Source organism: Lates calcarifer, unplaced genomic scaffold, assembly GCF_001640805.2.
Source record: "Lates calcarifer isolate ASB-BC8 unplaced genomic scaffold, TLL_Latcal_v3 _unitig_1036_quiver_1214, whole genome shotgun sequence".
In the NCBI taxonomy this organism is placed as follows: domain Eukaryota; kingdom Metazoa; phylum Chordata; class Actinopteri; family Centropomidae; genus Lates; species Lates calcarifer.
Genome location: NW_026115245.1, coordinates 19764 through 32389, shown reverse-complemented (window position 1 = coordinate 32389; position 12626 = coordinate 19764). Strand labels below are relative to the sequence as shown.

General features: G+C 39.2%; 3 protein-coding genes across 4 annotated transcripts; 2 read left to right on the top strand and 1 right to left on the bottom strand.

The window, feature by feature from the left end:
* Positions 1-454: 454 nt before the first annotated feature.
* LOC108885825 (uncharacterized) lies at positions 455-11832 on the top strand. Its single transcript, XM_018680310.2, has 7 exons — positions 455-484; positions 5380-5453; positions 10070-10171; positions 10262-10425; positions 10637-10697; positions 10933-11046; positions 11138-11832. Exons 3-7 carry the CDS (start codon positions 10111-10113, stop codon positions 11593-11595), a joined length of 858 nt encoding a protein of 285 aa, XP_018535826.1. The 5' UTR covers positions 455-484; positions 5380-5453; positions 10070-10110; the 3' UTR covers positions 11596-11832.
* Positions 1790-6615, bottom strand: LOC108885828 (high affinity immunoglobulin gamma Fc receptor I). Of its 2 annotated transcripts, XM_051067031.1 has the most exons (9): positions 6405-6615; positions 6240-6299; positions 5866-6129; positions 5186-5443; positions 4969-5100; positions 4548-4610; positions 4267-4338; positions 3738-3798; positions 1790-3386 (listed from the first exon to the last, which is right to left on the bottom strand). In XM_051067031.1, the coding sequence occupies exons 1-9, from the start codon at positions 6433-6435 to the stop codon at positions 3368-3370; spliced, it is 960 nt and encodes a 319-aa protein (XP_050922988.1). In that variant the 5' UTR covers positions 6436-6615; the 3' UTR covers positions 1790-3367. The 2 variants fall into 2 exon arrangements, with proteins under 2 accessions (XP_050922988.1, XP_050922987.1); XM_051067030.1 differs by lacking the exons at positions 1790-3386; positions 3738-3798 and having other exon boundaries at positions 3980-4338.
* Positions 7606-9563, top strand: LOC108885826 (myosin-2 heavy chain, non muscle). The gene is made up of 4 exons (XM_018680311.2): positions 7606-7729; positions 8032-8070; positions 8412-8543; positions 8756-9563. The coding sequence occupies exons 2-4, from the start codon at positions 8040-8042 to the stop codon at positions 9175-9177; spliced, it is 585 nt and encodes a 194-aa protein (XP_018535827.1). The 5' UTR covers positions 7606-7729; positions 8032-8039; the 3' UTR covers positions 9178-9563.
* Positions 11833-12626: the final 794 nt, after the last annotated feature.

Genomic DNA, 12626 nt, shown 5'->3' with positions numbered 1-12626 from the left:
GAAGAAGAAGAAGAGAGAGCCACAGCGCAGAAGCCAATCCAGTGCTTAAGAAAAACAGTCTGGACCACACTGAAATCAACTGAAATGAATAAAAGTATAAATAAATATTTAGCCAGCCGCAGCACCTCAGGCTCTGGATACCACCACTGCACCGCCGAGTCTATATATATATATTTATATATAAACCTGACACCGTTTATTTTAATGATGTCGTCAATAAACAATAATGAGATACAGTAACCTTCGTTATTTAATGCATATCTCATGCGCATGCGCGTCGACTATAAGACTGACGTCAGACGCCGAAATTTGCGTACAATGGCGAACTCGACAGACCGTGTCAGACCGCGTCATGGCGGGGTCGAAATTTAAAAAGCCCGGGGATTTAACAGCGAAACTGCCCTTGACTGAAAAGTTGCTGGAAGTTCAGAGACAATGGAACGACCGGTGCAACAACAGGAGGAGCTGGACACTCAGTCAGAAGGTCAGTGCTGTCTTTAATTAGCCACGAGTTAGCGTGGTGTTAATGACGCTGTCAGGTGTGTCGGCGCGTGTCAGGCTCGGAAAGTTTTGGTAACTTACTGTGTTTGTTTAGAGCCACACGTTTAACTTTACTGCGCTGAGCGAACCACTGACTGTTGAGGCTGTTTCCATTAAGTTCTCATATTTAAAAGCAAGTTCGCAGAATTTAACAATAAACTGGAGTGGTCGCTCCAGAGAGACGCGGGATTAAGCCACAGTGCTGTAACACTTCATCAGTTTGACTGGACTGAATTCAGTAGGAGAAGATGCGTTTGGAAAAGAGGCGCAGCAACGTGTGCAAAGCTGTGCCTCAAGTGTGCGCGCTATTTTGGTTCAAGTAGCTCTAAGAGCAAAAGAGCCGACACCAGGTGAATTCTGTCTTTTATTATAAGTGAATATTAACTGAAAAGGTTTGTGTCTCTCCTCCCAAGCCGCCAAAACACCACACAGATGTGAAGTGAATTTCAAGTATTAGAAGTTACCAAACTCTCAGGAAAACATTAGGAAAACATTAGAGGCTTGAGACTTGACTCAACGCCCTCCCTGTGCGGTGTGGGAAAAGATACCAGGAGAATCTGGTCCTTTAAAACTCGCCCATAAAAGGTAAGGGATGTCTGTAAAGTAGCTAAGTTAGCCATGCTTTAGCATAGCATTAACTTCATTGCTGTCAGGTGTGTTGGCTCCTGTTGGGCTCATTAACTCTCTAACATAATTTAGCTGTTTAGAGTTGCATGTTTAATTTTACTGCACTGAATGATTGCAGCATATGATGTCCAGGTTTTTATCCTTTCCTAAGAGTGTATGGGTGTGTGTTATTATACACATTTTATCCCTCTCTCTCTGTTGTGTATTGGAGGTGTCTTGCCATGGCTGCTGTGTCATGAATATGAGCTTGAAATGTTTTCTCTGTGTCTTTGCTTGGCTGCCATGTGCATCCAATGTGAACATGGCCACCCATTATTTCACTGGTCTGTCCAACATGGCCACCTATTTGTTTCTTTGTCTTTTTTTTGAAGTTGCTGAAGTTTCCAGTCATGAGGAACTAGGATCAGGTGATTATCTGTATCTGTAATGTATGCAGTAAAACAGCAGACTGCCTGGTACAGATGTTTTATTTCAGCTTGATATTTAGATGTTAATCCATTTATTTGTACAATATCAAATTCTTAAGGACATGTTCAAGACATTTCAGTTGATGACTGAGACTCTGATCGATTTATATATTTAGACAGTCAATCTTTCAAAAGTGTGAGTATGAAAACTTGAAAAATGTATACAAAACATCAGAATCATGGGTACAGTATTAAAATAATATTTTAATTGTGAATAATGTATAGTATTGATATAAAGCACTGTACAAAGCATAAAACATAAGTTGCTACAATGTTAGAACAGTAGGTGGCAGCACTGAACCATCAATGGTCCCTCAGGCTTGGAAGTGGTGAAATATTTTACAGCTGCAGATAATCCTGTAAAACAAGTATGGTGTATATGTATATACAACTATAACAGAATGACAATGAGCATCAAGTAATCAGAAGTGTCATGAGATAAACACAACAATTACAAAACATGAAATAAAAATACTCCCTTTAAAAGCTGTAAAACACGACTCCTCTTCTGCACGCTTTGGTGTGTAACCTCCATTACATTACTTAAATGGAAATGTATAGATTTCCATCACTGAATTTATGCTCAGGATTTTACTGCACAGCAGCATTCAGTGGATTTAGAGTTGGCAGTGTTGATGGAGAGGCATGTACTCATGTACTGTAGAGACAATGAAACATTGCAGACTCCCCAAAATATGAAAAGCATTCATCAGGTCAGTCGGAAATGTTGTCATCAGCTCAGGTCCATGAGGGTCTACACAGACCTTTTGTGCCGACTGTACTTGTGCTATATACTCTTTCAAACGCCAAAGTGGTTTTCCTCTCTGTCAGGAGGTCATTGTACGTCTGCTGTCCACGTCTGTACTGAAGTGTGATGAAACCCAAAGGGCTCATAGTAGACGAGATTATCATGTGATTTAATTTGTCAGTTACCCTGAGTTGAACCTGAGCTGAGCGCTCTGTGTCAGAGCTCTGTGTTAAACTGAATGTGGTTTGAGGTCTCTCTGTCGGAAGCGCTGATGACCAAGCCACAGGTTAGCATTAGTGAGCAGACGGGGAACTGATGTCAGTGGTTTAATATGGAAACATACAGATAGATACAACAGCATCATGTTGGTAACTGACCACAGTGCAGCAGCTTTGTCTTTTTTTAAAACCGCATCGCATCAGATGTGTGAACAGATGGAACAATGTGCTTCAACTGTTAACAAACTGCTCATCTTAGACACTGATGATGTGACGAAAGCAAAGGCCCCAGATGAAGACTGATGAAGGTTAATATAAACCGCTTGACTGCTTTAAATTATTTTAATTTCATGGTGTAGGCTTTTTAAAAAATGTTTTCCACAATATAACAGTCCTCTGTGGCTGTAGAGGTTACACTCTGTGATTGTGGCTGCTTTAGAAAGAAGACCTCATCATTTAACCACGAGGAACTGACACGAACACCTGACTCTAACCTTTCTCTTTTTAAAGAACTGAAACATTTCCTGCTCTTAGACAAGTTTCTATACAACTTCAAAACCTGTTTTCTGGGGATTTTTCTCTGAAGTTGAACTAAAGCCACTGCTGAAAGATTGACTCTCTTACAGCAAAGAAAAACATGTAGTTAGCAGTCTTTCCTGCAGCATCACTGTGATTGTATGGTATGACCTGCCTCCCTTGCAAACATGAAAACATTAACATACATCAGCAGAGCTTTGAACAGAGCGTCTCTTCATCTCCTCTGTCCTTTAGTCCGGTGTCGGTGGCCTGGAAAACAGGATAGAAAAAAAACAATGGCTTTTAAAGTTAAGCAATTATTTGAAGAGGAGAAAACTAGAAGCTAAACTGACAACGTCTACATGATTAGACCGTACAACAGAGTGAGCATGATTACACTTCAGGTTCACAGGACATAAAACAGCAGCAAGCATGAAACGTAGATCTGCAGTGCCAGAGACGAATAACTAATTCTGAACGTCTTTAATTAAACTCATTGTGAAGCTTTTAGTGAGCGTTTCCTCGTTGCTTTCTCTACTCTGACAGTGACGTGTTAGACTGACCGTGGTTGAGCACTAGTGCACTGTGAACTGTAATATTCTGTATCAGCTTCAGTCTTACCTGAAGGTGACCTGAGAGTAGATGACATTCTCCTCTGTACCTGCTCTGGACCCGTCGGTCTCTGTTTGAGAAACAAATAATCATCACTCAAATCCACATGAGATAGAAAATTCAGTATTTTCAGATTTCCCTGATTAGTTGTATTACTTATCATTGTTAGGGTGTGGAGCTTTAAAGGTGATATGAAGAAAAAAAATAGAATGTAGGAGGAAAAATAAGAAGGCAGACGTTCCATTGCCTACATGTCGTACAGCTGTGTGTGGACCATTTTAAACTATTGTGTGTGTTTGTGTTACACGTCTGCTTTTAAACTTTAAACTTTTTTCATAGTGACGATCAAACCTTAACCTCTCGTACTACAGACGGCTAAATAAATCCACTGAGGGGCCCAGTGTTTCAGCCTGTGGTTTTCTGACGTGGGTTATAACTGAGAGGATCAAATTATCACCTGCACCTTTAGTACTTGATAGAAACAGTTGTGACGTCTGAAAATATTTCATGAACGTTGGTGAAATGTCTGTAGGCCTACCTCTCTTCTTCCTGTGGGTTTTAACAACAGCGTATGTCACATCGGTGGAATCAGCTGCATTTGATACAGATACTGAAATATCAAAACCAAAAAACAGCTAATTCCTCACATGCTCTCAAGCTGTTATTTAAGTATATTGAACATGTGCACCCATCATATATAGTATAGTCTTATAGAACTCTGTAAATAAGAGTGTTATGGAATCATGTTCAGTTCAGTTTACATTCAAACATGATGGCAGCTGTATATCAGTACGATGGGAAATGGCTGGTGTTTCTCACCTGTGTGATCCTCATGTGAGTGTGAACCTGGTTTTGTTTTTCCAGATGAAAAACAGACAGATACTGGAGGACAGAAAAGAAAATGTCCTCAATAGTAAAACTGGAAAAGATGAAAAAATACACTGGAGGTGTTTCAGAAATAACAAAGAAGATCAGTCCAGGAGAGGAGAGGAGAGAGGAGGAGGTTTAGAAGCATAAATGTTAGTAAATATCTTTAAGAAATATCTTTAAGGAAACATAATGATATATTGAGGAAATGTAAATGTATGTTTCTGACAAAGTTTTCATGTTTTCTGCCAAAATATTAAAAAAATCCAATGATTCTTGTAGTGACTACGACATTAATAAACTTTTTATGTGGTTATGTTAAAGCACAAAGTAGTACTGTGTGAGCTATGTCAAGCAGACAGGGCTGCCATACCTTGGTGTTTCCTACAGAGAAGCAGGCCCATTATCAACAGCAGCAGAGCCACTAATGAAACTGCAACAGTCCAGAGCAGGGTGAGAGGATTCAGGGACTGACTGTGGGTGAGAGGAGTCTCTCCATAAGGTTCTGGAAAGAAGATGTTAAAAAAGAAATGTTTTCATTGTCTATATTAAACCTGGAGGGAAAAAATGCACAATAACCAACAAGTCACCTTCATTTTTCTTTAAAACGGTCAGCCAGCTCTCTGGTGATTCTCCTGCTCCAGAGATGCTGCACCTGTAGAGTCCTTCATCAGACTTGGAGACATTTCGGATGGTCATGTTGCTGTCATAAGAGGTCCCGAGACTGGAACCGTCTTTGTAGAAATCAGCTATGTGCTGTGACTCTGTTTTCTTGTTTTTACAGTGTAGAGTCACATCGTTTCCCTCCATCACAGGACGAGGAGGAAGTTCCAGGATCACAAAACCAGCTGAAAACAGGTATCTTATTGAATCTCATTTCTATAGATCAGTTATGTACAATATTGTGTCTAAGGGCAGACATTGTAACGATAAAGACCGTTGTAGCCCTGAATCAGTTGCCCCCTGACTCATTTTAGATCAAGCTGAATTTTTCCAGATCAGTTGATGCCTGATGTGCTCTTTTAGAGGAGTTCTTGCTTGTCAGAAACTTTGGTTGGACTTGCAGTTTAAACCATTAAAATCTGTTGTAAACTGTAGTGAGACTGTATTTTATAGGTTCTGGCTAAAAGTCTGAGACTAATCACCAGATCTGTACAATGAGGCACGTTGATCTTAATATTAACTTTCCTCAACCTTGAATTACCAAAATTCTAAGTACATCCTTGTTACATAATTTGAAAACTCTTGATTCAGTATTTTCTAAACATACCAGTGATGGTGATGTTGACAGCACTGCTCCTCTCTCCTGCTTCGTTCTCACACCAGTACTCTCCACTGTGTCTTTCAAAGGCTGGATAAATTGTGCAGGATGGTGCTGGTGTGTTGCAGTCAGAAGAATTTGTTTGAACTGTTTTATTGATTTTCCTCATCACTCTCCACTTAGAAAATGTATCGATCTCCTCACAGCTTATCGAGACTGTGTCGTATTCATAAAACTGCAGTCTGTCTGGAACAACACGAGGGAAAGCAGTGTCTGAGACATAGAGGAAAAAAAAACGTTAAATTAATTTGTTCTGTGTATCTAAACATTTTTGATAGTAGTCTCTGTGTTAGGGATATTAGTCAGTTCACTGTCCAACTTACCAGCTGTCTGAACAAAGTGACTGTGGCTTTGTGCAGCCAGCAGGACCAACACATCCATCACTGCAGAGACAAATGAAAAGAGCTGCACATACATGACCTCATGTATACATACAGTATATATCTAACTAAAAAGACAGAGGATAGTTTGACAGACTCAGTACTCACTCAGTCTGAGGCAGAGAGCTGTGACCTCCATGTTGTCTCAGTGCTGACTGACTGAGCATCAGACTGAAATACAACTAAGATAGGTAGGTAGGTCAGAACTTCCTCTTCCTGTTTAAATTATTTCTGGTTTCGATGTAGCTGCAGCTTTGAAATGTAGATCTGAAAATATATGAAGCAAAACCACCACTGGAAATAATAAACTCACTGCTTTGAGCCCAAGAAATTTGACACGTGTGCCAAAGAGAAAAAAACCCAAGTTAACGACATTAGTTGTTTTTAAAAAATGGTGGCCTACCATCATAGCTTTCAGTCAGTCTTCCTCAGAGCGTGCTGTGGAAAAAACACATCAGTTATAAAACATGATGCAAGTGCAAAGAACCACACTTACAAGAACACAAAGAAAGAAAATATGCTACATCTGGGTTAGCCTCTTCTTCACCAGCCTGTGTGAGTCAGTATTTCTTTCAAATGTCTTTATGAAAAATGGAGCCTGGGTCTGAGATTAACTCTCAATAATCGAAGACAAATACGTCTCCAACATATGTAGTCAAGATAAATGGGAAATAATAACTAACAAAATGACTCAACTTTTTGTAAATGGTTCGTTTTAGGAAAACATGACAGTTTGGGTAAAAAATAACTCCTTTTTTAAGGTTAGAGAACAATCGTGGTTATGGTTAAAAGAAAACAATGCCTGCTGGTGGAGACTGGGAAATGAAAAGTGGCCTCATGTGTCTTAACACTTCTTCCCTATGAGGTTTTGAGGCTTTGTAACAGTATCACAGGTATAATTCAGATGGCCGCTAGAGGGCTTCATCACTCAAATGTAACAAGTCATTGAAGACATTCAACATCTTTCCCATATCCAAGCTCTTTACAGATTTAGTGTTTGGCCCCAAGAAAACAGGATGTTGGGTTGAAATCTGCCCAGACTTGATCATCCTCATCTGTTCTGAACAAATGATGTGGAGATCTGAAAACAGTCCTACTCTGCCCTCTGCAGTCAGTCAGCCACTTTCACTCCCAAGATCTTAAAGATGACAAAGACATAACCTCCGTCTTGTCTCTGCTCAGCTTTTATTGACTAACATATAAATCCAGGTGCAGTAGAGCGACAGTTCCACCTGTAGGCTCATATTTGATACGACTGCAGTTCACCTGCCATGCAGCTGCCTGTAAAGACACAAAGGTCACGAAGGACCTGCTGTGGACGAACCTTATCTGATCACTGATAAACAAAGTGAAAGTACAAATCATATTCGAGGACTTTGGTCCTGAAGGTAACTGCAGTCTGAGGTGAGCCGACTCATTGACGCACTGAACAGGTAGGTTTGATTTTTGTTGTTGTCGTCTATTTGAAGTAAAATTGAGTCTGTTATAACAGGTGGATATATTTGTATGATGGCAGCTATATATTATACTTTTTTAATGGCTTTATTGCATTAAAAATACAAAATACATTAAAATGAATATATTTTATGGTAAAGTTTGTACTTCATTGAAGTGGTTAACAAACTGTATCACTGTGACAATATATTATTGTTTTACATAGATATAATTCCAAAATGCTTTTCTTCTCACAGTCTACTTAATAAAATTCAACATTTTGTTTCTGGTTTGTTTTCAGACTCCAGCATGCCTTCACTGACAGATAATCTGATGAACAGTAAGTACTTTCTGTTGATTGTTTTTCCTCAGTGTCAGTATTGTAGCAGTCATAAGACATGCTAGCGGACTAACACACATCAGTAAAACTTTGGAGTTTGTTACATGTTTTTTTTTTCTGCTTTCTGATTCTGTACAGCAGCACAGACTCACTTAATTATGAATTCAGAATAAATTTAATCTAAAATATAATTTTTTGTATGTTTCAAAATGTTTTTTGTGGTTTATGTGGTTATGGCTTCAACACATTGAACTTTCTTTGTCTTTTAACTTAATGTAGTTGTTGACCCTGTCAGGTGTGATTGTGATTGTTCTTGCTCACTCGTTGTTCTGCCTCCTCAGGTGATATTCCAGCTAAATTGGACCAGTCCAGTTTTGCCTCTAGCTCCTGTATCCCCATGGCCTTGGCCTGTGGCTTCGCAGGCCTGGCTGTTGGTGGTTTAATAATAATTGTTGTTGTGTACAAATGTAAAGGTAAGTCACAGTTTAACGGTTTGAATAAAAACAAAAAGCATAAATGTTTTACTTTTGATGATATTAAATAGCATTTTATTATGTGTATCCTGCATTTTATTGTCATCATTCAAATAATTTAAAACCTACACTAGATGAAATGCACCTATTAGGAAGACTGTAATACTGAAATATCAGCTGTGTTTGTGTTTCATGTCATATCTTCACTACAGGTGAGAAAGCCGGGCTGCAGAAGAGGATTATATCACTCGAAACTGAATTACGAAACAACCGTGAAGACAAGGAAAACACAGAACAGCTGGTTAGCACAGTACTGGAACAGAAGAGGGAACTGGAGAACCAGAGGAAACAACTCCGAGAACAACTGGACGAAGTCGAGAAAGAGAGGGAGAGGAACAAGAGGACGCTTCAGACTGTGGAGGGAGAAATAACACAGAGAGAAATGACATTTGACAAACCAGAGGAGTTGTTAAGACAGAAAGAAAATCTCTTACAGGCTCAGTGGAAACTGGACCAGACAAAGAAAAGTACTGAGAGACAGTTACTGAACATAGACAAACTGCTGGATCCCATTGAGTTTCAGATTGGCAGAATAAAGAACAGGAGGAGGGATGTTGCCATCTTTATGGAGTAGCCAAACTGAGACAAGGGAAAAGCAATCAGAGCAAATCAGTCACCAACAGGGAACTGGATCAGATGTACAAAGATTAATTAACTGATGTTTGCTGGGGCTGTTGTAGAAAAAAAAAGAAAAAATGAAGTGTAATTTGTGATTTACTGAAACAGGACACAGTGCTAAAGATTGATTTGTTATTCTAAGAGCTGCTGAATGACGACGAGGACAAATTTTCTGAGTCCAGACAATGTAAAGAAAAAACTGTATAAGATTTATAAACATCTTTGAATGTGTCTATATGATGTTATAATGATGTGTTTGACATTTATGTTCAGTAATGTCACTTTGTATAAGATCAGCTGTTTGTTGCAGACATTCAATTCAAATAAAATGTAGTTTAAAAAGGCTCTGAGGATGGTTTGCTCTTTATTTCACTGTGAAAGTTTTCCTGCTGTCATATATGTGTTTATGGAAAAGCTTCAGTATGAACACACCTTACCTGATAACAGGTGGGATTAAAGTGCAGGTGATTTTATTCGAGGACTTTGACAGAGCGACACACTTTACTCTGGGTCGAGGTGACTTTGTTGCACGAAGCAGGTATGTGAACCTTCAAAAATGGAAATCCTATTGCAGAACTCGTAAAGTTACTGTCACATGGTGTAATATTTTTTGGAGAATCAAAGCTCTGAATGAGTTTCTAACTCTACCTTTCTACCTGCACAGTTAATCTCCAAAACAAACACAGGGGATTGTTTTTTTAACAGGATGTGATCTGTCTGCAGCAGCGAGTGGTTTCAGTTGTGGCTTTTACAAATTTGAAACTTTACCATAAACTTATTTTCAGGTTTTCTTTAAATGTTTCTGTAAAGCCTCTTTAAGTCCTGTGTTGTGTGTTTTATCATTCCAGCTGATTTCGTCTCATTCAGTTCTACTTGTATTATCGTTACCATGCTGCAGCACACCCTCCTGTCTATTCCAGTGGTTGTCTTGGCTGTGGCCACATGGAAATGTGAGTCACGTCTTGATGGTTATTTTCATTAAAAAACGACGACTGCTCATCGTTTACTTTCTCATGTGCCTGTGTTGTGTTCATTTGCAGATCATTACCAGAAAGATGAGAAACTGGATCATCACCAGATAAATTCACTGTTTCAAAAACAGCCACTGACCAAATTAAAAGAACAGGAAAAATCCTTCACTGCAGTGATGGAGAGGAAGGATCTAAAGAATGTGATGGATGATCTCGAACCGCAGCCTCAGAAGGTAAGAACCTCCTCAGTTCTCTTTCTGACATATCAACTGTTTTTACTCATTTTGTTTTCCTTTATTTAGCTTTAAGGCTGTTAAAATAGTCTTGTTGTGCGCTGTCTTGCACAGTACATGTATATATGTTTTCATATTTGCATCACTTGTACATTTTTGTGGCGTTGTTATATCAAAGCTTTGTTCTGACCCTGTCTTCTATTTTTTTTAGAATCCTTCAAAGCCGAACACAAAGGAGAGAGTAACCTTTGAACCGGTGCTGAACTCCCTCAGTGGGTCAATTCCCCTCGACACTGTTTTCATTCTGATTCTCATCCACATCTGTGGATCTGTGGGCTCAGTTTGGTTTTACTGTGATTTAGTCATTATTGAATATGCCTGATTTAAATCAGATCACTAAGTGTGATGTGATTTCTACATATTCGTTTTAATTCTTCTTCTAAATGTATCTACAGAATGGTTCCTGTGCAGATTTTTACATTATTTGATGTTCTGCTTTTCTTCCAGCTGATGTGGCCGAGTTCATCTCCACAGTGTCTCATCACATGTGCTCTGCAGGCAGCCTTACTGACTTGGCTATTAGTGCTATAATGGCTGTTTATTTGTGGTACAAATGGAAACGTACGTGTTTTTAATATTTAGTTATATGCTACTGCTATTTATATGTTACTGAAACATTTCATTCAACATTCACATTGTTTTTCCACAACAGGTGAGAAAACAGCCTTGGTGAGTAAGAACACACAGCTTCAAAACGAGTCAGTGCAGAAAGAGAGAGAGAAGGAAGACGTGGTCGCTACACTGATGGAGGTGAAGGCTGAGCTGGAGAACCAGAGGGCTCAGCTCCGAGTCCAGCTGGAGGAGGTGGAGAGGGGCTGGGAGGAAAACAAGCTCAGGCTTCAGTCAGTGGAGAAGGAGATAACAGAGAGAGAGATGACATTTGACAAACCAGAGGAGTTGTTACGAGAGAAAGAAAATCTCTTACAGACTCAGTGGAAACTGGACGAGACAAAGAAAAACACTAAGAGCCAGTTACTGAACATAGACAAACTGCTGGATCCCACTGAGTTTCAGATTGACAGAATAACAAACAGGAGGAGGGATGTTGGCAATTTGCAGTTTGCTGGGGCTGTTGTAGGGAAAAAAGAAAAAATGAAGTGTAATTTGTGATTTACTGAAACAGGACACAGTGCTAAAGATTGATTTGTTATTCTAAGAGCTGCTGAATGACGACGAGGACAAATTTTCTGAGTCCAGACAATGTAAAGAAAAAACTGTGTATAAGATTTATAAACATCTTTGAATGTGTCTGTATGATGTTATAATGATGTGTTTGACATTTAATGTCACTTTGTATAAGATCAGCTGTTTGTTGCAGACGTTCAGTTCAAATAAAATCTAGTTTAAAAAGGCTCTGAGGATGGTTTGCTCTTTATTTCACATATGTGTTTATGGAAAAGCTGCAGCGTGAACACACCTTACCTGATAACAGGTGGGATTAAAGTGCAGGTGATTTTATTCGAGGACTTTGACAGAGCGACACACTTTACTCTGGGTCGAGGTGACTTTGTTGCACGAAGCAGGTATGTGAACCTTCAAAAATGGAAATCCTATTGCAGAACTCGTAAAGTTACTGTCACATGGTGTAATATTTTTTGGAGAATCAAAGCTCTGAATGAGTTTCTAACTCTACCTTTCTACCTGCACAGTTAATCTCCAAAACAAACATGGGATTGTTTTTTTTAACAGGATGTGATCTGTCTGCAGCAGCGAGTGGTTTCAGTTGTGGCTTTTACAAATTTGAAACTTTACCATAAACTTATTTTCAGGTTTTCTTTAAATGTTTCTGTAAAGCCTCTTTAAGTCCTGTGTTGTGTGTTTTATCATTCCAGCTGATTTCGTCTCATTCAGTTCTACTTGTATTATCGTTACCATGCTGCAGCACACCCTCCTGTCTATTCCAGTGGTTGTCTTGGCTGTGGCCACATGGAAATGTGAGTCACGTCTTGTTGGTTATTTTCATTAAAAAACGACGACTGCTCATCGTTTACTTTCTCATGTGCCTGTGTTGTGTTCATTTGCAGATCATTACCAGAAAGATGAGAAACTGGATCATCACCAGATAAATTCACTGTTTCAAAAACAGCCACTGACCAAATTAAAAGAACAGGAAAAATCCTTCACTGCAGTGATGGAGAGGA

Coding starts and splice junctions, on each gene's coding strand:
- LOC108885825 (XM_018680310.2), top strand. CDS start 10,111: ATGCTGCAGCACACCCTCCTGTCTATTCCAGTGGTTGTCTTGGCTGTG. Junction 10,426..10,636: donor TCGAACCGCAGCCTCAGAAG/GTAAGAACCTCC, acceptor TATTTTTTTTAG/AATCCTTCAAAGCCGAACAC. Junction 11,047..11,137: donor TTTGTGGTACAAATGGAAAC/GTACGTGTTTTT, acceptor TTTCCACAACAG/GTGAGAAAACAGCCTTGGTG.
- LOC108885826 (XM_018680311.2), top strand. CDS start 8,040: ATGCCTTCACTGACAGATAATCTGATGAACA. Junction 8,071..8,411: donor GACAGATAATCTGATGAACA/GTAAGTACTTTC, acceptor CTGCCTCCTCAG/GTGATATTCCAGCTAAATTG. Junction 8,544..8,755: donor TGTTGTGTACAAATGTAAAG/GTAAGTCACAGT, acceptor TCTTCACTACAG/GTGAGAAAGCCGGGCTGCAG.
- LOC108885828 (XM_051067030.1), bottom strand. CDS start 6,435: ATGGAGGTCACAGCTCTCTGCCTCAGACTGA. Junction 5,444..5,865: donor TGTCAACATCACCATCACTG/GTATGTTTAGAA, acceptor ACCTGTTTTCAG/CTGGTTTTGTGATCCTGGAA. Junction 4,611..4,968: donor TCTCTGTAGGAAACACCAAG/GTATGGCAGCCC, acceptor TCTGTCCTCCAG/TATCTGTCTGTTTTTCATCT.